This window comes from Tasmannia lanceolata, unplaced genomic scaffold, assembly GCF_043159265.1.
Source record: "Tasmannia lanceolata isolate RefF3 unplaced genomic scaffold, GAP_Taslan_0.1 ptg000002l, whole genome shotgun sequence".
NCBI classification, from domain to species: Eukaryota; Viridiplantae; Streptophyta; class Magnoliopsida; order Canellales; family Winteraceae; genus Tasmannia; species Tasmannia lanceolata.
The window spans coordinates 53807513-53831244 of NW_027518679.1; the positions used below are offsets into that span (position 1 = coordinate 53807513).

At 37.8% G+C, this 23732-nt stretch overlaps 3 protein-coding genes across 6 annotated transcripts in view; all 3 read right to left on the minus strand.

Annotated features, from left to right (window-relative positions):
• Nucleotides 1-2163: 2163 nt before the first annotated feature.
• On the minus strand, nucleotides 2164-10261 carry LOC143878939 (lon protease homolog 2, peroxisomal-like). 3 transcript variants are annotated; one of them, XR_013251100.1, is made up of 8 exons: nucleotides 9695-10261; nucleotides 7384-7525; nucleotides 7223-7270; nucleotides 4984-5196; nucleotides 4199-4444; nucleotides 3770-3871; nucleotides 3398-3551; nucleotides 2164-2412 (listed from the first exon to the last, which is right to left on the minus strand). XR_013251100.1 is itself a non-coding variant. In XM_077381159.1 (7 exons), exons 5-7 carry the CDS (start codon nucleotides 4256-4258, stop codon nucleotides 3489-3491), a joined length of 225 nt encoding a protein of 74 aa, XP_077237274.1. In that variant the 5' UTR covers nucleotides 4259-4444; nucleotides 4984-5196; nucleotides 7223-7270; nucleotides 7384-7525; nucleotides 9695-10261; the 3' UTR covers nucleotides 3260-3488. The 3 variants fall into 3 exon arrangements, 1 of the variants encoding a protein (XP_077237274.1); XR_013251099.1 differs by having other exon boundaries at nucleotides 2164-2419; XM_077381159.1 differs by lacking the exon at nucleotides 2164-2412 and having other exon boundaries at nucleotides 3260-3551.
• Nucleotides 10262-13437: 3176 nt separating this feature from the next.
• LOC143893075 (cell division cycle 20.2, cofactor of APC complex-like) lies at nucleotides 13438-16128 on the minus strand. Its single transcript, XM_077398025.1, has 5 exons — nucleotides 16101-16128; nucleotides 15813-15901; nucleotides 14496-14618; nucleotides 14212-14394; nucleotides 13438-13731 (listed from the first exon to the last, which is right to left on the minus strand). The coding sequence occupies exons 1-5, from the start codon at nucleotides 16126-16128 to the stop codon at nucleotides 13438-13440; spliced, it is 717 nt and encodes a 238-aa protein (XP_077254140.1).
• Nucleotides 14912-23732, minus strand: part of LOC143878909 (uncharacterized) — a 73214-nt gene continuing 64393 nt past the window's right edge. The window contains exon 11 of one of the 2 annotated variants that reach the window (XR_013251098.1): nucleotides 14912-15901. The gene's annotated coding sequence lies outside the window, so the exon portion shown is untranslated. Of the gene's footprint in view, nucleotides 15902-17922; nucleotides 18242-23732 lie in introns of those variants that run through there. The other variant, XR_013251097.1, reaches the window with a different exon arrangement.

Here is a 23732-nt window from a genome sequence, read left to right on the forward strand (position 1 = left end):
TTACTTCATATTTTTTTGTTAAATGAGGTCCCAATCTTAGTATTGAAATATTAATTTCCATCTTACCCACGTGAGGGGGATATTTATGGGTTTCAAACCGAAGATGGAACGTTGAATAACAACGGTAAATCACAAAACAAAACTATAAGTTTTCAAATTAGATTTCATGGCACATAACTCACCAAAAAGAAATGTAATTCTAAAAATTCAAAAGGTCTTATAAGAAAGTTGTAGCATAGATTATTTATGTGAGAATTTATATGGTGTGATAGCCGTGCATGCATGTGCAGCCCAAAAGGACAGTGGGGCCCACATTATTTGGGTGATCCGAACCATTCATTGTATTGGAGACGGCCTAGCATGCACGTGAAGCCCAAAAAACAGTTGACCCCGCATATTTACGTGATCCAAACCATTCATTTGTTGGGCCCTAATGTAGATAGGGTGTGCCCAGAAAATCTTTTACATAGGATGATCATAACCCTCCGATTTCGGGAGGTTTCTATTGTGCTGCTCAGTTTAAACCTCCACAAATCAGAAGGTTAGGATCATCCTATGAAGAAGATTTCGTAAGCACACCCTATCTACGTCAGGCCCAAAAAATAAATGGTTTTGATCACCCAAATAATGTGGGCCCATTGTTTTTCCACTGCCGTGCACCATATAATCTCTCTACTTCTGTAGCAGGAGTGTCCAAACTCTTTATTAATGGTAATCTTTAGCAATCCCTTCTTCTTTGAAATTTTGCTGTGAAGCCTTTCCATGTGATATTGAATTTTTGAATTGTGAACAAGACTCGGGGCCCTTTGGATTCGACCAAAATTTCCGCCTACTTGTAAATAAGATTATTATTAAGTTGGGATTTGCTAGGGACCGTTGCAGATGGCACTCGCGTGCCAGTTGTTGCACGAGAGAGCAGCCACCTCAGATGAATTAAATGAATAAGAGAGCAGTCAACTTTGAGAAAGTTCAGACAAAAAGGAGATGATCTTAAAGATCATTCAAGCAAGGTCATGCCTGGGATCTATCTTGGGTTCACCAAGTACATTACATCATTCTCAATTCTTGAAAATTGCACTGAAGCAACGCAATGCCCGAGTTCAGTTCATAATCAACCCAGTCAACACAAGCAAAGAATCCTAGAGAACATCCTTCGCACCATTCGCACTCGAATCAGGGGGTTAAATCTGAACGGCTCAGAAGCTCGTAATCATCTTCAGATTGCAACCCAGTGGGGCTTTCCCCTTTTCTCTACGCACTCATCTCCAAAGTTTTGCAAATGGGATAAACCTGATGAGGGGTGGATAAAAATAAATACAAATGCTTCTCTTGAGAACTATATATGAAGCGGATATCGGTGGAATTCTTCGAAACTCAGAGGGCACAGTGCTTGTATGAATTAAGCAGGATTAGTTTCTTTTTCAACCTTATTCTACAGTCATAGAATAGGAAATGTGCATTTTAGTAACTTGTGTTTCACTTATTCTATATTAGCAAGTCATAGAATCTTGATTTCTCTAATCTTCTGGGCCATTGATTTCCAAAACTGTTTGGTCGAAACTTGCAGATATAAAATCTCATCAGATTGAGGCCATCATTGAATCCAGAATTTGACTAAAACCGTAGAATTACCCACAAAAAAAACACCTGTAGATTTCCATCTAGTAGCACACACCCAATTCTTGATCTGATCCAACAGTCAGATTTCTTCCGAACAACCAGGCAGTACCTAAATTTGAGATTGATACTCCTATTTGAAAATTTTGAAGTTTGTTTTCCTATGCCTATCTTGATCTTCTTAGCCTAATTCTTCTACAGCTAGCCCTTTCTAAGCATCCTCCTACAAAGCTATTCCCACCTCTCCCTTTGTTTCCCTCAAGTTGGCATCGATTTTATTGTATGTCATCTTATGGAAGTATGATTTCCATAGGTGAATCATGAAGGAGCATCGAGACGGACTGATTGTCAAGTTACAAACATTATTTAGTGATAAAACAGTTTCACACTTGACATGGAACGAAGTGTATCGATTCGCCCTCACATACACCCTCACTAAATGATACGGATGGCAATACGTTTACCAGGTAGGACCAAAATTTCAAGGTCCAAGACACAGGCATAATGATTTCTTCATGTGTCCAACTGTTAAGGAAAGACATACTATTGACAGCAAAAAGTACATTTAAAAATGAGAAGGAGAGTACAGCCGGCCGGGGACCTACAATGAGAATGTGCCATGTGTACAAAAAAAATAGTTTTTGTTGATTTTCCTAAAAAAATAAAAAAGGGGTATAACAAAATGAAGCGATGCTTTCTCACGAACATGCCCTCACAAAGATAGTTTAGGGGTTTTGCTTTGAATTTGGGTGCCGCAAAATCTCTTGCTTGGTTGCCAATGTAGCATCGAAATCCCTGGAGACTACTGGAGACTACAGGACAAGTGTCATGGGCAATTATTGCATGTCTTGTGACATGGCATCCATGTCCCCTACTTATACCTTCCAAGCCAAATTACTCAAAAAGGTGGAATTTGAGTAATTTGGCTAGCAGAATGATGCTCTCTCTCTCTCTCTCTATATATATATATATATAGAGAGAGAGAGAGAGGAAAAGGATTGTGAGCTTGAGCGTTGGAACATATTCGTGAGCTTGAGCTCTCAAACCAATGAGGCTCACATTGTTAGGATGATCCAAAGCATTCACTAGAAAGGGCCTTACATAGATAGGGTGTGTACAAAAAATCAGCTCCATAGGATCATCCTAACCCATCTATTTGTGGAGGTCAAAATGGACAGACCACAAATCTGCCCATTTTTGGCCTCCACTTTTGGAGGGGTTAGGACGATTCAATGGAGCTGATTTTTGGTACCCACCCTATCTATGATAGGCCCTTGCAAATGAATGGTTTGGATCCTCACAGAAATTGTGGGACCCATGTGATTGGTGCACTCAAGCGCACCATTCCTTATTAGAGCTTGAGCGCACGAACATATTCCTCATATATATATATATATATATATATATATATATATATATATATATATATATATATATAAACCTCCACAAATCATAACCCTAACCCTAACTATAACCTATAAAACTAATATGTTGGATGACTCAACCAACTATGGGATATATGGTTTGTGAACTCTAGCTCACAAACTATATATATATATATATATATATATATATATATATATATATATATATATATATATATATATATATAGAGAGAGAGAGAGAGAGAGAGAGAGAGAGAGAGAGAGAGAGGTGTTTCTAAATGAATGCTTTGAATCCCCCAACAATGTGAGCCCACACCTGATTCCTTCAATGTAGGGTTGGGATGGTCCTATGGAGCTGGTTTTTTTTAGCACAACCTATCTATATGAGTGCCTACCAAATGAATGTTGTGGATCATCCAAATAATGTGCGCCCCATATGCATGGCATAGCCCCTGCCAAATGGAAGCAAATGGCGGAGAATTGTCTCTAAGCGAATCCTCCTTCAAAAGCATGTTCCAGAACATCCTCCATTTGCGCAGCAAGCAATACCTATTTTTCAAATACATCAAGACGATGAGATCCTAATAAAGAAGTGGCATGCTTATAAAGTCTACTCTCAACCTAATAATTGATAAAAGGTCATTTTGGCCATGAAAAAAATATTCCCAGGCTCAACGGCTAAGCAAGTAAGAGTGCACTCAACCGTGGTGGAATATTTCTAAGCTCTACTCAGTATGTCACATAATTATTCAAAAGATATAACATACCTCCATGCCGTGAAGAATATCATATGGCACTTCATTTAAGTCTTTCAAGTTCAACTTAGGCAGGATTACTATTTTGATGCCGTGACGATGTGCTGCCAATATCTACAAATTCAAATACATAACATTAGGAGATTCCATCTTCCAATATTTGCATTCATTTGCATTAAAACAAGAACATAAAATGGCTAAGCAGTCTGTGGGATGATTGATGCTTGATGATAGGATTATGTTGAGCACAGGATATACTTCTCAACTCAACTCAACTCAACTAAGCCTTTGTCCCAAACTAGTTGGGGTCGGCTTGAGCATAGGGTATACCTGTGCATATTAAATGTGTTTTTATATGGAAGGAAAGAGTGAGGGAGAAAAGGATCTATATTTGCTTTAAAAAATAATAACCTATAGAAACATAAATGACCGTAGACAAACCTTGTCTTTGACACCGCCAACAGGTAATACTAGTCCATTCAGTGACATTTCTCCAGTCATTGCTGTGTTACCTCGAACTTTTCTATTACTCAACAGTGAAACTAATGATATTGCTACAGTCACTGCTGCTGATGGTCCATCCTTAAGTACACAACTAGGATGAAAATGTATGTGAATATCTCTACCCTCCAGCAAATTGATTTCCTTAGCAGCTGACAAGTTGAGAAGTGCAGCATTTTTTCTTACCTGAAAAATTATAGAATGTTTACAGTGAGATAACCATGACATATATAAATCAATAACTTCAAGTGCATAACTAAAAATACCAGCTAGAGTCTCAAATGGTGAGCCTGAAATTTTCCAGATGTTTAGCCAATTCTTTTCAAAGTGTTTACAGTGAGATAACCATGACATATATAAATCAATAACTTTAAGTGCATAACTAAAAATACCAGCTAAAGTCTCAAACGGCGAGCCTGAAATTTTCCAGATGTTTAGCCTATTCTTTTTAAACTGAAATATATCTTCTGGTCATGAATTAGCAAGTAGGGTTCCCAGTTTCTAACGAGATACAGGTTATATAATATATAAGATACATCAGAAACCTGCATTTGTGAGATCGCAAAAGCATATGAAACACCCTCATGACTGAAAATATAAATATATAGTATGTTTGTCATGGAGGGGAATGATGCATCAGATACACGTCTGTCATCTAAACCCATATAGGCATCATCTATAACTCAAGACAACTAAACAATTATTCAAGAGAGAACAAAGATTACCCATGACAATGCAACATCTGCCGATTCGAAGACAACACCCCCAAGTTGCCCCGTACGAAGCAAATCACCCTTTCCCGCAAATTCTATGGCCTCAACAAGTATAATCCCTCCACCCGTGGAGCTAATTCTATGGCCTCAACAAGTATAATCCCTCCACCCGTGGAGCTAATTCTATGGCCTCAACAAGTATAATCCCTCCACCCGTGGAGCTACCTGCAAGGCCAATTGATATACCAGGAAATAAATTAGAACAATTGCCATGACTGGCAGTTTCCATCTCAACTTCAGCACCATTCGCATGTCTAGTAGCCAGTGGTAGTGGTGATTCTGCCATTGCGTGCACATCTTTACTCAAGTGCATCACCAGAGTTGTGTGGAAATAACATAAACAAAGAAAAAAAAAACACACAGTATCTCAATCATCATCATTTTGGAAATAACATAACAAAATCAAGACCACTACATCTCATCCACCATTTCATCTACAATGAACTTGAAAAACTAAACTTAAAAAAAGAAAGAAAAAGAAAAACTGTGTCATCCGAAACCTTCTCTTCCACCGTCAGAGCATAAAGTCCACACTCAACATCTTCACTGAAATTAAAAGAACAAAAAATATAAAAAAATCCAAATATAAAAATAAAAACTCTTAAAAGAAAAAATCCACACTCGTCTCATAACCCACAGTTTCTCGAGGTGGAACAAACTTTTCTTCTCAGCCTTTCGTGTTCACATTCCCAAGTTAAAATCATAACAGAATAATAAACGGAATCGATTGGAAAGAAACAAGAAAAGAGAGAGCGCGATGTCGTAATAGGTCTCAGCCGGCCTGGCCTGATTGTGCATCACCAGATCATTTTGGAAATAACATAACAAAAGCAAGACCACTACATCTCATCCACCATTTCATCTACCATGAACTTGAAAAACTAAACTTAAAAAAGAAAGAAAAAGAAAAACTGTGTCATCCGAAACCTTCTCCTTCCATCGTCAGAGCATCGCCAACTGCTGTAACAAAGGCCCTTGCAATGGGGGATATTTTTTCACAACGGTTTTGGTTGGGGATGGGATTAGCGTTGGGGTTTTCTAGTAGGGTTGGGGTTGATAGCGATGGTGTTGGGATTAGGGTTTGATGTGATGTTGGTGTTGGGATTTGATGGGATGGTTGGGTTGGGAGCTGCAGAGCTGGGGTTAGGGCTCATTTCCAACGATGAAGGGTTTTCGAAAGAGCTGGGGTTAGGGCTCATTTCCAACAATGAAAGGTTTTCAGGGTTGAGGAGAGGGTTTTTAGGGTTATTTTCCTCCATTGACACGCTGTACCTGTAAACGTTTAAGTTAATGTGTAAAAAATAGAAAATTTTAGAAATATTTTTCCTTTCCAAACTTCTCTTGAAAAATTCAAAACAGGGATTTGCTAGTGTCCATCGCGGATGGTCTGCATGTCAGACAAGCCACATAGGCTCCAGACCATCCTCGATGGACGCTAGCAAGAGAGATAATAGCTAGACGATGTATTTGTTTAATTCATCTTTACGTCAGCACATACGGCCATGAGTAGGAAAATGCAACCTCCACCTTTTTCCATCACTCAGTAGCCTTTTCTGAAAAAACCGTGAGTCATCACTTGAAACGGTACAAAAATGTGTCGACACGCCTACATTAAGTCTGAGTGTCTGAAGGAGTGTCGACACGTGTGGACACGGGTGTGTTGGACACGAAACACCATGAGTCAGTAATAAATTCAAAGTGTCGGCTAAATCATAGATGAAAACATGATGAAAACATAGATCTACAAACCCATAGCAAGGGAGGAAGGCAAAGTAATTTACTCTAAAAAGGGGGCACATTGAGAAGAACAGAAACATCTTCTTTTTATACATTGCCGAGACCCGTAATGACATTCATAATTAATACCGTGTCGAATAAGAAATAGCTGCATATGATTTTTAATAAAAGCACCATAATTCCCAAAAATTGACAGAACTATTCATAAGATTGGCCATAATTGTTAACAAGACTAGAAATTACTTAGAAAAATGCATGTAGTAATAATTAACAAGACTAGAAATTACTTAGAAAGAATCTGATTGATACAAGCGTAACATATTTGACATTAATGAACAAAAGAATCTGATTGATTTGTAATATTGTTTATTAGAGCCTTAGAGATTCTAGATTATAATGAAGAAATCCATATTCTCCATCCAAACATAAAAGATAAAGGGAAGTACATATATACCTGCTTATTTTTTTTCCTATATCACCTGTTCCATGTGTGTGTGTATAACTGCAAAACACAAATGGGTGGGTATTAAAAGATCAACATATAAGTATATAATCAAAAGATAAAGAAAGGAGTTCCTACCATTATGAAGAAAAAGGATGATGGCAAAAGCTTACCAATCTATTCGACCCTTGTCTCTAAGAGGAGGTGGTCAGCAATTCAGGCAATGGCAACAACAAAAGATGAATCGTAGGCCGTCGTCTTGTATATGAGCGGAAGTCAGCATTGAAAGAAATGACATGGATAGGTCCATCATTACTGTATGAACAATAAGCAATAGCCTTAGCCCCCTAATATCACCAAACTGGATCAAAAATCAAAGAAAACAAACTGGACTACCAAAACATGGATCAATTTAAAAAACTAAAACAGAGGTTATATTCTTTAGAAAATAAAAAAAGGAACTAAAATTAAAGGAAAAAAACGATTATTTCAAGAAGCATTAGCCTCTAACCTCACCAAGCTAGATAAAAAATGCCTAAGAAAGCTACATCTGAACAATCATATATCAATAAAAAAACAAAGACAGGAGGAGGAATAGATATTCTTTAGAACATGATAAAACGAAGTAAAAATAAAGGGAAAAAACGAGTATTTCAGGAAGAAATGGCCTTAGCCTCTAATCTCAACAAGCTAGATCAAAAATATAGAAGACAAGCCATCTTATCAGAAAACATTTAAGGCTAGATCTGAAAAATCATAGATCGCCGACCCCAACTAGTTCGGGACAAAGGCTTTGTTGAGTTGAGTTGAGTTGAGTTGAAAAAACATAGATCGATGAAAAATAAAAAACAAAAGTGATGAATAGGTATGCTTTAGATCGATGAAAAATCAAAAACAAAAACTTTCTTTGATTATTTTTTTAGGGGTTTTTGCAGATGAAGTCTTCAATTTCACTTTATTTGCAAAAAGAGTCTTCAAATTTGACAATTTGCAGATAAAGTCATTGAGTAAACTTTGCAAATCAGCTCATGCCATCAATTTGTGACCAAAGTACCCAAGACAGATTTTTTTGGACTCATTTTTAAAAGGACCAAAATGTCCTTGTACGTGAAAAGATAAAAAATAAAAAAAATCTCATAAAAAGACCAAAATACCACTGTGTTGCCACCAATGGAGCTCAACTACATGTCACGTTTGCACTCACCCTTTTATAATAGGGTGTTTCAGCTGAACATTTACTAGTAAAAAAAATGAAAAGAGAGAAGCAATTTGAGAATGAAAAGAGAGCACTTCACACAAACCTCTGTTTTAAGACTCTTAACAATCACACCCTCCCAATAAGAACAATTCTCCAGTATATTTAAGACAACAACCAGATCATGAATCAAAGAAAATTTTGCTTGAAAATAAGGCTTGAGAGAAATAGCTAAAGTGAGTTGGCTCAACGCAAGCATTGTAACTTGATAATGCGGTCATAATGAATATCCATTTGATCATTACCCATCTCACTTGTATGATTGTTAGCATTGTCATAAGGATTCACCATAAGAAATTTTAAAGCAAAAGAGCTAATTGAAATGACGAGGGTGAGCCTCCCTGATGCAGTTACATAGCATTATTTCAACATCCTTAAACCCTAAACATTAACACCATTATGACTCATTTTCATGCTCCCAAGCATCCAGTGGTAATCATACCATACTTATCTTCCTATCAAACATTCACTCAAGTGTTTTGATGAGGTCAGTGCCACTCCAAATAAAATCGTAGTTGCAATCAAAAGAAATTGACAATCAGGTTTTAAGGTCAGACTTTAGTCTACTACCACATTCCAAAGGAAATTAGTAGAAAATTGTTGACATCAAAACCAAATTATAAAATCAAATCACTGATTACTATAACATCCGAGAAGAAGTCAGTATGGTCAATGAGATCAAAATGAGATCGAGATTCTGATTACTGGCACCGCTCACAAGAAATTAATAAAAGTCTAAGTGAGATTGAAACAGAACTCGGAATTCAAAACACTGATTCACCTCAGAGGAAATTAGCAAAGAAATTGTTGAGATCAAAATCAGGTCATGAAGTTGAACCATTAATTACCGTCTTACCTCACAGAAAGTTAATAGAAAGATTATTGAAATAAAAGCCAAATTAGAAAATCTAGCCATTGATTCTCACTACATCATTAAGGAAATCAATATCATGCATGAAATAAAAGTAAGAGGGTTCATGGATTCAAACTTCTGATTGCTACCACTTCTCAGAAATCATTGAGACCAAAACAAGGTTTGCAAAATCAAACACCAGCTCATTACAATGATAACAGAGATCAAGCAAATCAATCCATGGGAAACGAAGTAATATTTGTAAAAACCCATAAAGAAGCTTTCGACCCATCTAAGAAAAGAAATTCAGAGCTCAAGCAAATATAACCAACACATTCAACATTCTACATAAGAAATCAACAACAATGAAAATTGCCTGACAATGACGATTATCTGGATCCAAAGAGATGGAGTCAGATCTTGATTTAAACCAGCCGAAGCTAGAATAGCGATGACCAAATTTCAGGAGATAAGTTGAATCTATAAAAGGGAGAATCGGATCTAAAATTCTGAAGTAACAGGGATGAAACTACGTCAGATCTAAAATTTATATGGCTTTTTATGATGATAAACCAAGGTAATGGAGAGATCAATTAGATCCAAGTAGAAATGGCTGAGTTTAGGGCTTAGATCTATGGCTTAACAAGAAGAAAATTGATGATCGGATGACAACAAACTCGCCGGAGAAAATGAATTGCAGAGATCTCTCTTTCTCTTTTGATCTTCTCACAAATTTCTCTCTATTACTCTCTCTAATCGTTTGATCCCTTCTCTTTCACTCTCTGATCTAAAAAGAAGCAAAACCTACAAGAAAATGGAAAGGTAATCTCTCTCTCAACAGCTTTCTTCTCTCAGCACTCCCCTTTCTCCTACGTTTGAAACCCTAAAAATCCAGCTTTCTTCTCTCAGAAACCCTAAAAATCCACTCTCCCTCTCTCACAAGCCCTTATTCCTCTTATAAAGAGAAATGATGAAATTTTTTTACTCCCCCTTTCCCTCGAGACAACCCTTATCCAAGATATTTTAATTTATTTCATATACAAGACAGTGGTCTAGGCAAGGAGAGGGGTAGGCAAGGAGAGGGGTAGGCAAGCATAAAAAATCAGATGCTCTTTTTCTCTCTTGGGCAACTTATTTTAGGATAAATCACTCCACTTATACCTTTTAAAAGGAAAATGGTATTTGCACCATAATTTTTGATAATAGCCCAAACTCAGCTTGTCTTATCTGAAATTCTTTACCCAAATTCCTTGAAAATTTTCAGGGATCTCTTCGAGGGCAGTAACAATCTCTTGAGAAGTTTGTACTTATTAATGATCACTATAGGTTAACAAAATTCGGATTTCCTTTGCATTTGGGCTTGGCTCATTTTTAAAAGGACCAAAATGTCCTTGTACGTGAAAAGACAAAAAAAAAATCTCATAAAAAGACCAAAAGACCACTGTGTTGCCGCTAGGGGTGCAAGTTTGGCTCTGTCAGCCCTTACCCACCCTGAGCCCGAACAGGGTCAGGGCTGGATTTTCCAACCCTGAGGGCGGGTCATTGTTTCTAGTTCTAAACCTGGGAAAGGTGGAGAATTCTAGATGCATGGCCGGGTAGCTCTCCAATTTTTGACATAGAAGGGTATCTCCATAGGCAGAGCTGGTTTTTTCTGAACCCATGAGCGCTCAAAATCACCTTTGGGGGTCGTGCTCTCATCCTGCAGAAATGGTTTCCAGGCTGTTCTTTGGAGAAGCTGAAACTTTCAACTATCCCAATTTGGATTAAATTCCCTGCATTGCACCTGAAATTCTGGACTCCTACAGGTATTGGAAAGCTATCTAGCATCATTGGCAAACCTTTATACATGGATTCTCACACTGCTGAGGCCTCAAGATTACAATTTGCTAGAGTTTGTGTCGAAATAACTGCCGAAAGCCCCCTTCCTGATGTTGTCCACATCCAAACCCCTACTGGAGATGAAACTCAGGTTGTAGAATATGAATGGAAGCCCAAACCTTGCAAAACGTGTCTTGATTTTAGTCATTCTTCTGAAGGATGCCCTAAGAACCAAATGCCTCCTCCCCTTCTCTCTCAGCCCATCTCGTTTCCTGTTCAATCCAGAAAGGAATGGAGGCCAATCACTAAGGATAGTGATAAAGCTGTTCAGCTAAGTTCTGATTCTCCAATTGCTCATAATAGGATCAGCTTGGATCATCCTGAAACCCCTTCTACCAATAGTGCCTTATCTAGAAATAAATTCTCAGTCATTGGCTCTGATATCCCCGAGACATCTACAAAGCAGACCAAGCCTCCGGACCTTTCTCTCTCTTTATCGTCCCCATCGTCTGAAGGTCCTTGGAATTTAGTTCAGAGCAAGAAGAATAAAAAGGGAAAGTCAGCTGCTTCCCTCCTTAAGCCTCCTTCTTCCTGTGTGTTGCCATCCATCTCCCCGATCCCCTCTACTGGAATAAGGTCGCCATTTCGTGGGCTCATTCCGGGAGGCTGATCATGAATTGGGGTCTGCTTTTGGTGCTGGTGTTTTTGGGTCTGCTGTTAGCTCTGGTGCTGTTTGTTTTTGTGGTAGCTGTTCGAATTTTGGCAGTGTTGTGGCTGTTGTTTTCATTTTGCTGAAGCGGTTAGGTTGTTCTCCTTTGTTTGTCTTTGCCGTTTTGTTGGGTGGCCTTTGGCTCCCTTTTGATAGTTTGTTTGCCCTTCTTCTGATGTGCGAGGGGCTTGCTTTTCTGTTTTCTTGTAGTATCTTTATTGATCTTTCTTAATATATCTGGTCGGGGTCCGCCTGTTCCACTCCAATGCACAAACCTGTAGGCACATCACACACAGTAACGAGTAAATCATGACCAAGAACCTCAAAAAGATTGTGTTATGTGTGCATGAAGTGTGAGATTATGACAAAATAAAGATACAAAATGTACTTATATCTTGCTTGTATCATTATGTACTGCAAGATACCTACTTATATAGATAACTAAAAGTGGGGGAATTACAGCCAAATTAGATTATTGAAAAAAATATACAAAACCTTGCATTTCATTACAGATATTCTGAAATGCATGTCGAACCCAGCACACTATGTTATATTTTACCTGTGCATTTGTATCTAAAGTCTAAACTGTTGAGACATCTCCCTATCTGACAATCCCATATCTTAATGCATCAATCGTTTGTGCCGCCACCGGAAGCCAGTATTTTAGATTGATATGGGCACCAAGCAAGGGCCTTGATTGCTGCATTATGGTCATTAAATCGGTGCAAATATTTGCATGATACCATGCTCCAAGTTTCCCATATGTGAAGGAGGTTGTCATTCCCACCACTAGCCAATAGATTGCCATTCCCCGACCATCTCAGACCGCACACTTCTTCAAAATGCCCTCGTAAACGGGAAACCAAGTGGCTATCCGCTCGCACTAGTACAAAAAATAGAGAAAAGGCAATTACATAACTGTATAATATGCGTGTATTTGTGTGTATGAATGTGTATTACATATATACATATATGTGTGTAAATGTTTTTTGAACATTAAATAACTTGAATAATACTATGAAAGCTTTTAAGTACCATCATGGTTAACAATGGATGCATCTCGGCTTGCTGACGCTAAAAGGTGATCGTTCCATGACAGACTTCCGACTCTGCTGTGATGCCCTTCTAAGTTTCTTACCTGGGAAAAGAGGTTCAATTACTGTTGGATTGAAGCCTGATAAAAAAATGACACTCCAAAAACAAGAAGTGTGGAACTTCTTATTCAACTGATTATAACTTTTCTAATTACAGTTAAAAGAGAATAAAACCCCACTTGTCCATATCACATATTTCATCTAATTGGAATCCATTAACAGTAAACAAAATATAAATTCCTGATATTTGAATAATTAGTGCACAAAGCCACCAAAATCTTCCACATAAAAACATGACATTGAATTGCCATTAAGCCAGAGCTGCCTGGTTTGGTTCCTCATCGCCTTCTCGATATCAAGTTATAACATGGAGATGTAATAGTCGGACTTTTCATTAATACTACTGTTAGATCGTTGAGTTGTAAGAAATGGGGATAAAAAACAGGCACATTTGGGTTTTCTGTGCTATGATTTATGTTTTAGGAAACTGAAAGCAATTTAAGAGGGAGGTGGGTCACTAACCAGATGCGACGTTGTGGCATCCCAAAGCTGAAGTCTGGAGTCTGCTGACCCTATGACCAGTGTTTTTCCAACACCCGACCAAGCAACGCTCGTCAGATAATTCTCATCGCCGTCTGTTTCCATAAATTTATGAGTCTCTCCACTTCCAGCATTCCACAAATATAAGGTGTAACCCAAAGCAATGGCAAGGATGTTGTTCTTCCCCCAATCCATGAGATTCAGATAATAGTCATCCACGAGATTTGGGGCGTCCAAAACCCGCAATGGTGACTGAACAATCAAAAGAACACTTGAGAAATCTTAGATTAACAGTACTCCCATTTTAATACCCATATAATTCACAAAAATTCTCTGCTTTCCACTATAAGTTCTAATGTCTAACCAAATTATCCCCAAAAAAGAAAAAATGCGAAACAGCCAATTAATTTGCTTGTTTCACATGGTGACTGAGCTATTGCCTCATGGCAGGTCCAGGGTTCAAAACTCAAAACCCAACTACTCCCTCCTTGTTATTAAAAATCCACATGTATGGCTAGCCCAAAAAAAGAGGGGTCCCACGTGAGGGGTGTGTTGAAGTATAAATGATTAAATGACACCAACTCTTGACAGCTTAAGCTTTTGGAGTAACTGTTGTTCACCCGAAAAAAATAAAAAAATAAAAAAATAAATATAATAAAAATATAAATATAAATAAAATAAAATCAAATCATGTGATTATACTTGAACAAAAAAATGGCAAAATGGATTAACCTTGGGCAAGCGTCTCAAAGGCTTGACAGCGTTGGATGTATCTTTCTCCTGCTGCATCATCTCATCCAAAAGACGCAGCCGCCTTCCCTGAGATCTAGGGCTCCCTTTGAAAACAAGTATCTTCAAAGGCTTTCCTTCAGAATCCAAGGTCAGATTCTCCTCCACAATTCTCTTATACTCTTCCTGCCAAACCCCCCAAAAAAATAGACATTCATCAAAAAAAAAAAAAAAACAAACAACATCAACCCCATCTTAAAATTCGAAATTGTGAAAGATCAAACTACCTTTGCTGTCAAAATAGCACCCGAATTCGTTACTGCATTGCTGTTTCCCTGAGTATTTCTTCTCAACGAGCATCTAGCGATATCCACATTCATCAAACTCCTCGTTGGGATGAATCTATCCCCCTTAAAAATCCAAAGAAACCCAAAAAAAGGGTGATTAAAATCTTTTGCAAACTACCCCAGAAAAAAAAAATCTATCCCCCTTACAAACACAAAGAAATTCAAAAAGGGTGATCAAAACCTTTTGCAAATTACCCAGAAAAGCAACTGTTAGAAAATTAGAATCGGGAAAGATCGATATATTACCTGTTCGACAAATTGGGTCGAATTGTTGGACAAACGGGACGGGGAATACCAACTCGACATCAGAATTTCTTCTCAATTTGATCGGCAGGCACCGATCACAAAGCGGCCCAAAGAAGATGAAAGAAATGAATGTTGTTTTGCTCTTCTTTTTTTTCTTTCCTTTTTCTTCTTTAGGACCTTATTTACAGTAACAACGGATCTATTAGGGCTTGAAGAGCTCTGAAATCTGATTACCTTTCAGCATATGGGTTTAGAGGCAAAGGAAGAAACGTTCAACGGTCGTTTCTTTTCCCGCCTTCTTGTAGTTTCTTTTTGACAAAGAATTCATTTTCAAAATTACCAAACTAACCCTTGAGCCCTTCTCGGTTTGGAAAGCCAATGGACGCATGTCTTTTAATAAAAAATCAAAAGGGAAAATACCCGGTGCTAGTGTCACACGATTTCTGTAATCTTCGCAGTGCTACTGCCACTTTTTCATGTGCTAGTCGTAGATGAAAACGCCTTGATTGGCGAGTAACTCTAGCAATGGAATTTTCTTTTCACATAGGCCATCTTTGGATATCAGGAAAAACAATTCTTGTCTAGGAATTTTTTTTCAACTTAATGATTTAGAGGGAATTGATAGAGTTATCGCTTATTTAGAGGATATCATTATAAATTGAAGGTCCCTCTGAACAAATTTACCTTTTTCATTTGTAACAAATTTTGGATTTTTTTTTCTTTTCCAGACATTTTCTGAACAAATTTACCCTTTTCATTTGTAACAAATTTTGGATTTTTTTTCTTTTCCAAACAAATTCTGAAAATTCCTACAATCCAAACAGGGCAGGGGGATCCAAGAACTCTAGCTGTGTTTGAATTGTGGGAATCAGAAACCAGAATCAGCGTCTTACTCTGATTTTCTTAGAAATTGAATGGAAACAAAGGAATAAAACTTTATTTAAAGAAAATCTAACACAGATTTTGGATCGATTTTCCGGCTGACGACAAACAACTTTTCGCCTGACTGACTTTCCTCTGTCGGACATATTCTCTAGTTGGACCTCGGCGGCCATTAGTCACATCCAGTTGTTGGAGATTGACTGTTGTGGCTTCACAACCTGTACAACACAGTACAAGGTACAAATATCTAAATGAGTCCCGCTTGGGGTAGCGTAAATTAGTTTAGATATTTATAAGTTTGGCCATTTGGGATTTGCTAGCGTCCATCACCGCAGAAGGCATTTTGCAGATGGGCTGTGGCATGTCAGAACAGCCACATCATGAATGAACCTAAAATCTACTGAAAAGTAAGCTGACGTGACTGGTCTGACATGCAACAGCCCATCCACGAAATGCCTTCTGTGATGGACGCTAGCAAATCCCTCATGCTGATTTTGTACAAGAGGGAGGGAGGGAGAGACATTTGGCTGCTGCAGCAGCAAGGTCAAGGAGTAGCGAGGGTGAAGGTAATTGCCACAAATATTGATTTCCAGATATTGTCCTACAGAAAGGATTTGAAAATCAGATTTTTTTTTTCACTGTTGTGGCTGATTTGGAAATCTAAGGATCTGATCTAGTTTCAAATCTCAACTGCAAATGTGAGAAATCCAAATTTAAATCTTGCCGGTATCCAGATGTGACCTTATAGTTTTTAGATTTGCTCTTTACTTGTTTGGTACAGATAGGAGTTTCAAAGATTGGGGTTATTTAAATTGGTGTTGGGAGTTTTAGAGAAAGTGCACACATGTACAGGTACACACTCGAATACACGCATATTATACAATTAATTAACTGCAGTTTCTCTATTTTTTGTACTAGTGCAAGAGAGTAGCCATTTTGTATCCCGTTTCAGAGGGCCTTTTGAAGAAGTTTGTGGTCTGAGATGATCGGGGAATGGAACTCTATTGGCGAGTGGTGGGAACGACAACCTCCTTCAGTCCTTCACATATGGGAAACTCGAGCATGGTGTCATGCAAATATTTGCACCGGTTTAGTGACTATAATGCAACAATCAAGGTCTTTGCTTGGTGTCCATATCAATCTAAAATACTGGTTTCCGGCCGCGGCACAAACTATCGATGTATTAAGATATGAGATTGTCAGATACGGAGATGTCTCAGCAGTTTAGATATCAATGCACAGGTAATAAATAGCAATGTGTTTTGTATATATATATATATATATATATATATATATATATATTTTTTTTTTTTTTTTCCAATAATCTAATTTGGCGTTAGTTCCCTTACTCTTAGTTATCTATATAAGTTGGTATCCTGCAGTACATAATGATACAAGCAAGATATAAATATGTTTTGTATATGTATTTTGTCATATTCTCACACTTCATGCGCACATAACACAATCTTTGGTTCTTGTTCATGATTAACTCATTCCTGCGTGTGGTGTGCCTACAGGTTTGTGCATTTGAGTGGAACAGGCATCAGGAGATTTTGAGCACTCATGGGTTCAGAAAAAACCAGCTCTGTTTATGTCGAAAATTGGATAGCTACCAGGCTATGCATCTAGAATTCTCCACCTTTCCCAGGATTAGAAACAGAACACAAATGAAAATGATCATATCATATTTATAGAATAATGGAAAAAAGAAAGACACTTTAATGTCTAACACGCCAATGATGACTTTCTTAGTTTAGTATTGGTTTGTGCAGAGTCCAGACAGATCGACTGTGGTATCGGCTGGGGCAGATGAGATTCTTCGTTTATGGGACGTGTTTGGGATACCTCAGTCTGCCTCTTCAAGGATGGAGGATAAGGAGTGTTTTGAGTCCATTGTCGCTGGAGAACATGCACATAAATTGGAGCAAAATTCTTTCAAAGATGATGTATTTTGACATGTCTAAAAGTCTTCTTTTTACGGTGAAGCAGTTTTCAGAGGTTTGAGTGTGCCTTTAGTAAATGTAAGGATGCATATGGTGAAGTAGTTTTCAGAGGTGCGTGCGTGTGTGGGTGGGTGGGTGGGTGTGTGTGTGTGTGTGGTATCAATTTTCTGAAAGTTGAGAATGCCACACATTGAAATCTTCTTCATTGTGTAAATTTCGAAAAAGGGCCAATAAACAGAGACAGAAAATCATGTGCGCAACTGTTTAGAAAAGACATACCTATTTACAGCAAAAAGTCCTCACGTCCTCTCTGCTATGCATAGCAACAATTCCATAGGGTAACAAAAAATGAAGCGATGTTTTCTCGTGAACATGCCATCCAAAGAGAAAACCACACAAGCGATGTTTTATCATGAACATGCCATCCAAAGAGAAAACAACAGGTGTAGGCATATCCGCCCATTTAGTGATATGCTTTGGCTGAGGCTCTCTCCATGCCTTAACATTGGGATCGTGTGATCCTGGATTGCGGGTCGAAGGGTGGCATGGCAAAATTGGGGCATCCTCCTTCAAAAGCTTGTTTCAAAACGTTCTCCTTGTCTCTGCCGGTAAAATCTGTTTTTCAAATATAATGAGACAGTGAGAAGGTTTCTTGACCAAGCCTTAACTCTTAATTCACCCATCGACCAAAGTTGAAGGCTACAAGGACCTTTACCTAGCCCATTTGTTATGAACAAATCCCATCTCTATACTTCAGTAGAACAGAGTTAAAACATAAGTATAGAATGGTTCTGTTTGTAGGAACGATATTTCCACCCTGTTTTGTTTATCTTTCCACCCAATTGATAGCATTTCTGTCCTCCTCTTTTGTTATCTTTTCTTTGAAAATAAGGCCCTCTTTGAAAAAAATTTATTTCCACAATTTAGAGGAAAATGATATGGTATTGGTTAACCAAGAGGGATATTATCATAAATTGAACGTCCCTCTTAAAAAAAAATTGAATAGGGTTAGTTTAATTTATCTTTTTCCATGTGTAAGAAAATTCTTATCCGTGAGATTGGCCGCGTTTGTATTGTCGAATTCGATTAGCAGTAAAAAAAATTATTTCCACAATTTAGAGGAAAATGATATGGTTTTGGTTAATTAAGAGGGATATTATCATAAATTGAAGGTACCTCGAGTAAAATGTGAATAGGGTTAATTCAATATATCTTTTTTCCGCGTGTAAGAAATTTCTCATCCATGAGAGTGTCTGCGTGTGTAATGTCAAATTCAATTAGCAGTGAAAATTTTTATTTCCACAATTTAGAGGAAAATGATATGGTTCTTTTGATTCAGCTGTTACAAATTTGAGTATTTTTTCATAATTTTAGAAGTAATTAATGGTTTTGCTTTTTATAGGGTTGTTGCTACAAATTTCGATTTTTTTTTTCTAATTTTAGTACAGCTCAATGTTTATGCTTTATGGTTGGTTACGTATCAATCTTCTACGTCTGTTCATCATTTCTTCTGTACTTTTTTTGCACTTTCTTTTTCTTTGAGGAATGCTTCTTATCAAACAGGTTTAGGAAAATGAACGCTTAAGAGGAGATTTTATGTCGTACGGACAATGAACTATCATATCGTATTGCTTTTTATTTTTTTTCATGATTTGTTTATATTTTAACTTTATATAGGAATGATGTTAGAAACTCCTCGGATATCCAACACTTAATGGAACCCCTTGCACTGAGTAACAAATTAAAACAAAGGACTTTCCTTGCAAATAATAAATTAAGCTTCCATAAATCATATCTGACCTGAGGCAAACATATTCTATGCCTCACATGTAACACTGGTAGACTAACAAAATCAAACCCAGATCATAACCACTAGCAGAACAAAGGCAAGAGGGAGAGCTCTTTGAAAGGATTCTCTACTTTTTGTATCAAAATAACATATGAAAAGATAATATATGCGGCATTCAATGTCTTATACTGTTTCTATAAAATATTCTTTCTACTTTTATATTGTTTGTACTTTTTATCATAGTGGGTTTCTATTTAGTTATCATTTTGTGATTTTTTTCCTGTATTGTCATAACCTTTTTTAGTTTGAGTTTCTCATGTTTGGATTCTATGTTTTACTCAATTTTACTCTCTCTTTTTTCTTTTTTTTTATAGTTCCCATGAAAGGCTGAATAGAGCATTGATTTACACTGACGAGTGTTGGCAAGGATCTTCTGTAGAGGAGGAGAAACATTTATGCCATTGAGATAAAAATTGAAAGAGTTGATTTTAAGCTATGATCCAACTTCCTTCGTTGGGTTATCTGTTTAATTTTTAATTTTTAGTCATCCGCTCTCTATATCTCAACACCATGCTGTGTGTTAGCATTCTCTTTTTTATTATGCCAAATGATTATAGTATATGCATTGGTTTGTCATTTATGCGTAGAAGTGGGTCAACCCATTGCTGTAAGGAGTATTTCGTAAAGAGACAGGAGACATCACTATTATGCTAAGTTGCTCTTTAGGTAAGCAACTGTATAATAGTATCAATGATAATATTTTGTTAAATTTATATTCACTTTGTTGTGTTCATCCAACCTACACCATGCCAAGTTTTTTCTAGAAGCGCACATACATTTAGAATACGTAATCCTCAACATACTGGTTCCTTATTCATCTCCCTCATCACAAATAGATATATCGATCTATTACGCTTTTGTTTCATTATAAACTATTGTTTTTTTCCTTTTAAAGTGGTGAAGAAATCAGATTTTTATTCATTTGCTTTATTAAACATTAATTTTCTATCTCATTATCTTCGTTTGTTTATTTATTTTTAGTTTATTGATTTTCTTTGTTGTCCGTGCATTGCATGGGGTTGCTTATTAGTACCCCGATCCCGAGAGCGCCGGGGGACGAGCCCCAGCAGCCTCTGAGATCTCTACATATGAAGGAGAGCTCTACCAAGGAACTCTTGAAAGAGTGCCCCCACAGCATGAGTGGCAATAGAAAATGTGAGATACCTCTTGATTCGAGGACTAGTCCGGAACCAAGACGTACTTAAAACAAAGAAGAGTCGACATTCAAGGAAGTCGGCTCTGGAACCAATACTATACTTTGTTGCAACGGATAACCAAAGATACAAAAATCAGTGCCTGATGACGAATGAGGAAGGTTCGAAGAGCACCACATCCGCCCGAATGCAAGCACTTGGGTTTTCATGTCATTTTTTATTAACTTCAAAGAATTTTGGGAGAAAATTATATGATATGAGAACAATTATCCCTGAAAAGACGTCTACCTAAGCATGCATGTCTCCCAGGGGATAAAAGAAAAGAAAACACACAAGTCCTAGATGGTCGATATCACTGTTATTTGATATTGGAATTAACACTACAATCCGTCGTCTCTCTAGGAGGCGAAGAAGACTAAAGTCAATCCAATATTAGCTAGAATCCGTTGTCTCTCTAGGAGGCGAAAAAGACTAAAGTCAATCCAATATTAGATAATCCTGCTACTTGGCTCCATGCATCATATCTAACATCCATGCCTAGAGAGAATTAGTACCGGTATTAATATATTATATGCAGTAAGGGAAACTAAATTTTTCTGTTTTTTTTTAAATTCCGGAAATTTGAATTGTCGCCACGTGCATTTCACGTGAAAAGAGTATATTAATTGAGTTTTGTTTTTTTCTTCTTATCTCAACTCGGTTTGGACGGAGATAGCGATGGATTAGCGTCTCGGAAAACGCGCACCCCAAACTTACATCCATTTGGAGTTATAACATGACTAAAATGCCCTTATTCCCAAATCAATAAACACGTTAAAGGCTTTTTGGTGTCGTTTTCCTCATAAGGCTCTTTCCACTTTAATAGCTGACAGATTCCAAACGTCTATTATAGTATGACTAAATTGTCCCTTATTCCCAAATCTGTGTTTTGGATTAAAAAGTAGGGCTGCAACTCGAGCCGGGTTTTACCCGACCCGCATCGACTCGACCCGAAAATAGCCTAGGTTGGGTTCAGGTTTCATGGGTTTCGGGTCGAGCCGGGTTGAGCATTCAAAAGCCCGCATGAATCTCGGGTCGTGCCGGGTTTGAAGGGGCCCGACCCGACCCGACCCCAGTTACATAAGTTATAGTATGTACATTTTTTTCTATTGTTAGTTAAAAGTTAAAAGTGAAAACCCACGCACCCACTGTTATTGTATGTGAGTGTAATTTCTGCTTCTATGAGTTGAGTTGATTCAACATTGTTTGATTGTAATTACAACATTGTTTGATTACAGCATTGTTTGATTCAAGTGTAATGTGAGTGTAATTACATCATTGTTTGATTCAAGTGTAATGTGAGTGTAATTTCTACTTCTATGAGTTGAGTTGCCTTGCCAAACAAGAATTTTCCTTTAAAAATTGCGTCAATGTGAAAAAACCCGACCCGACCCAAGATTTATCATGGGTAGGGCCGGGTTTGGGAATTGTGGGTTTTCCGAAAAAAAACCCGACCCGACCCGACCCGAGATATTTTTCGGGTAGGGTTGGGTTCTCCAAAACCCGACCCGCCCGACCTGAGTTGCAGCCCTATTAAAAAGGATCTTGTCTAGTTTTTGGTTTCTTCTCAAATTTTATCGCCAAAAAGCCATTAAAATCTCTCTAGGGCTTTGTTTTCCAGAGGCCACCATTTTTTTCAAGGGTAACACATCATCAACTCTCTTCCAAAAATCCCTCACGAATTCTGAAATTCCATATCTCAGATTTCTCCTTCCAAAAGCATAGAAACCCCAGCAAGAGCAGGAGAATCGCACAAAATTGCTAAGGGGTTTAGAGCTTTGCTTTTATGGCGTCAAGGGAAAATAAATATTTGAGGAAGCAAAAGGTGCTTCTTGGGTTTTCTATTACAATATGATTTTTCTTTTCACACTAAAATCTCTCTCTGATTTTTGTCTTTACCCGATGCATTTTGTGGGCCTTTTTTTTTTTTGGGGGGGGGGGGGGGGGGGGGCGCAGTTCCCCTCGATTGGAGGGCTAGGATCAGCCGATGGAAATTATTTTACGGGCACAACCTATTTACGTTGTGTTCCATCACACGGACGGCTTAGATCAACCTATGATGTGGTCTGTATAATTCTTTGTTGGCCCGTGCATCGCACGGGGTTTTTTACTAGTATATATATCGCACGGACCACATCATAGGTTGATCCAAACCGTCCATGTGATGGAACACAACATCAATAGGTTGCGCCCGTAAAATCATTTCCATAGACTAATCCTAGCCCTCCAATCTATAGAGGTTTCCATAATTAAAAAAACATAAAGGAGGGGGGTAGGATTGAAATTATGTGGCTTTAATGGGTGCCTTTGTTAAAAAGCATAAAGGAGGGCGTATGATTGAAAATATATGGGTTGAATGGGTGCCTTTATTAAAAAAAGTCAAAAAAAGTGATGTGTAATTCTCATAGAATTTTGGGAGAAATTCAAATAAATCTCTCATTTTCTCTTGTAATATATATATATATATATATATATATATATAGGAACTTATACTAACGATGATTTCTGGCTTGAAAAAAAGTTTCGATTTTGTACGCGTGGACACGTGTCAATAATTTTGGAAGACAGGTTTGTCCTTAGTTGAGTAGTCTTTTCTATCTTTAAGGCTATTAAAGTCTTTTCCACCCTTAAGGCTAGAACCGGATCGTAAGGGTTTTCTAATTTCTGTTTTTCAAAAATCATAATGCCGACGAGTGTACTTTGACGGGTTTCTGGCCAGTCTACACCAATTTACAAAAATAAATACCCATCTCATCCCACCTCCGTAACACGTCATTGTCGAGATTCGGGACTCTCCACGCGTCCCTCTCTCTCTATCTCTACAACACACGTGCATCCTTACTCTTTCTCTCGAAACCCTTACTCTCTTCTCTCTCTCTCAAAATTTCTCTTTTGCTCCTTTCGCTCCCTCTGCCTGTGTTACAGCTGTTGGTCTCCAGGGGTTCCTCTCTCTTACTCTTCAAAACTCTCTTCCTCCTTCACAAGGGCAACATATTTACCATTATCGGATATTTTCCCCTCCTCTTTCTCAATCTCCCTGTCTCCATCTCTACTCTGTCTTCCT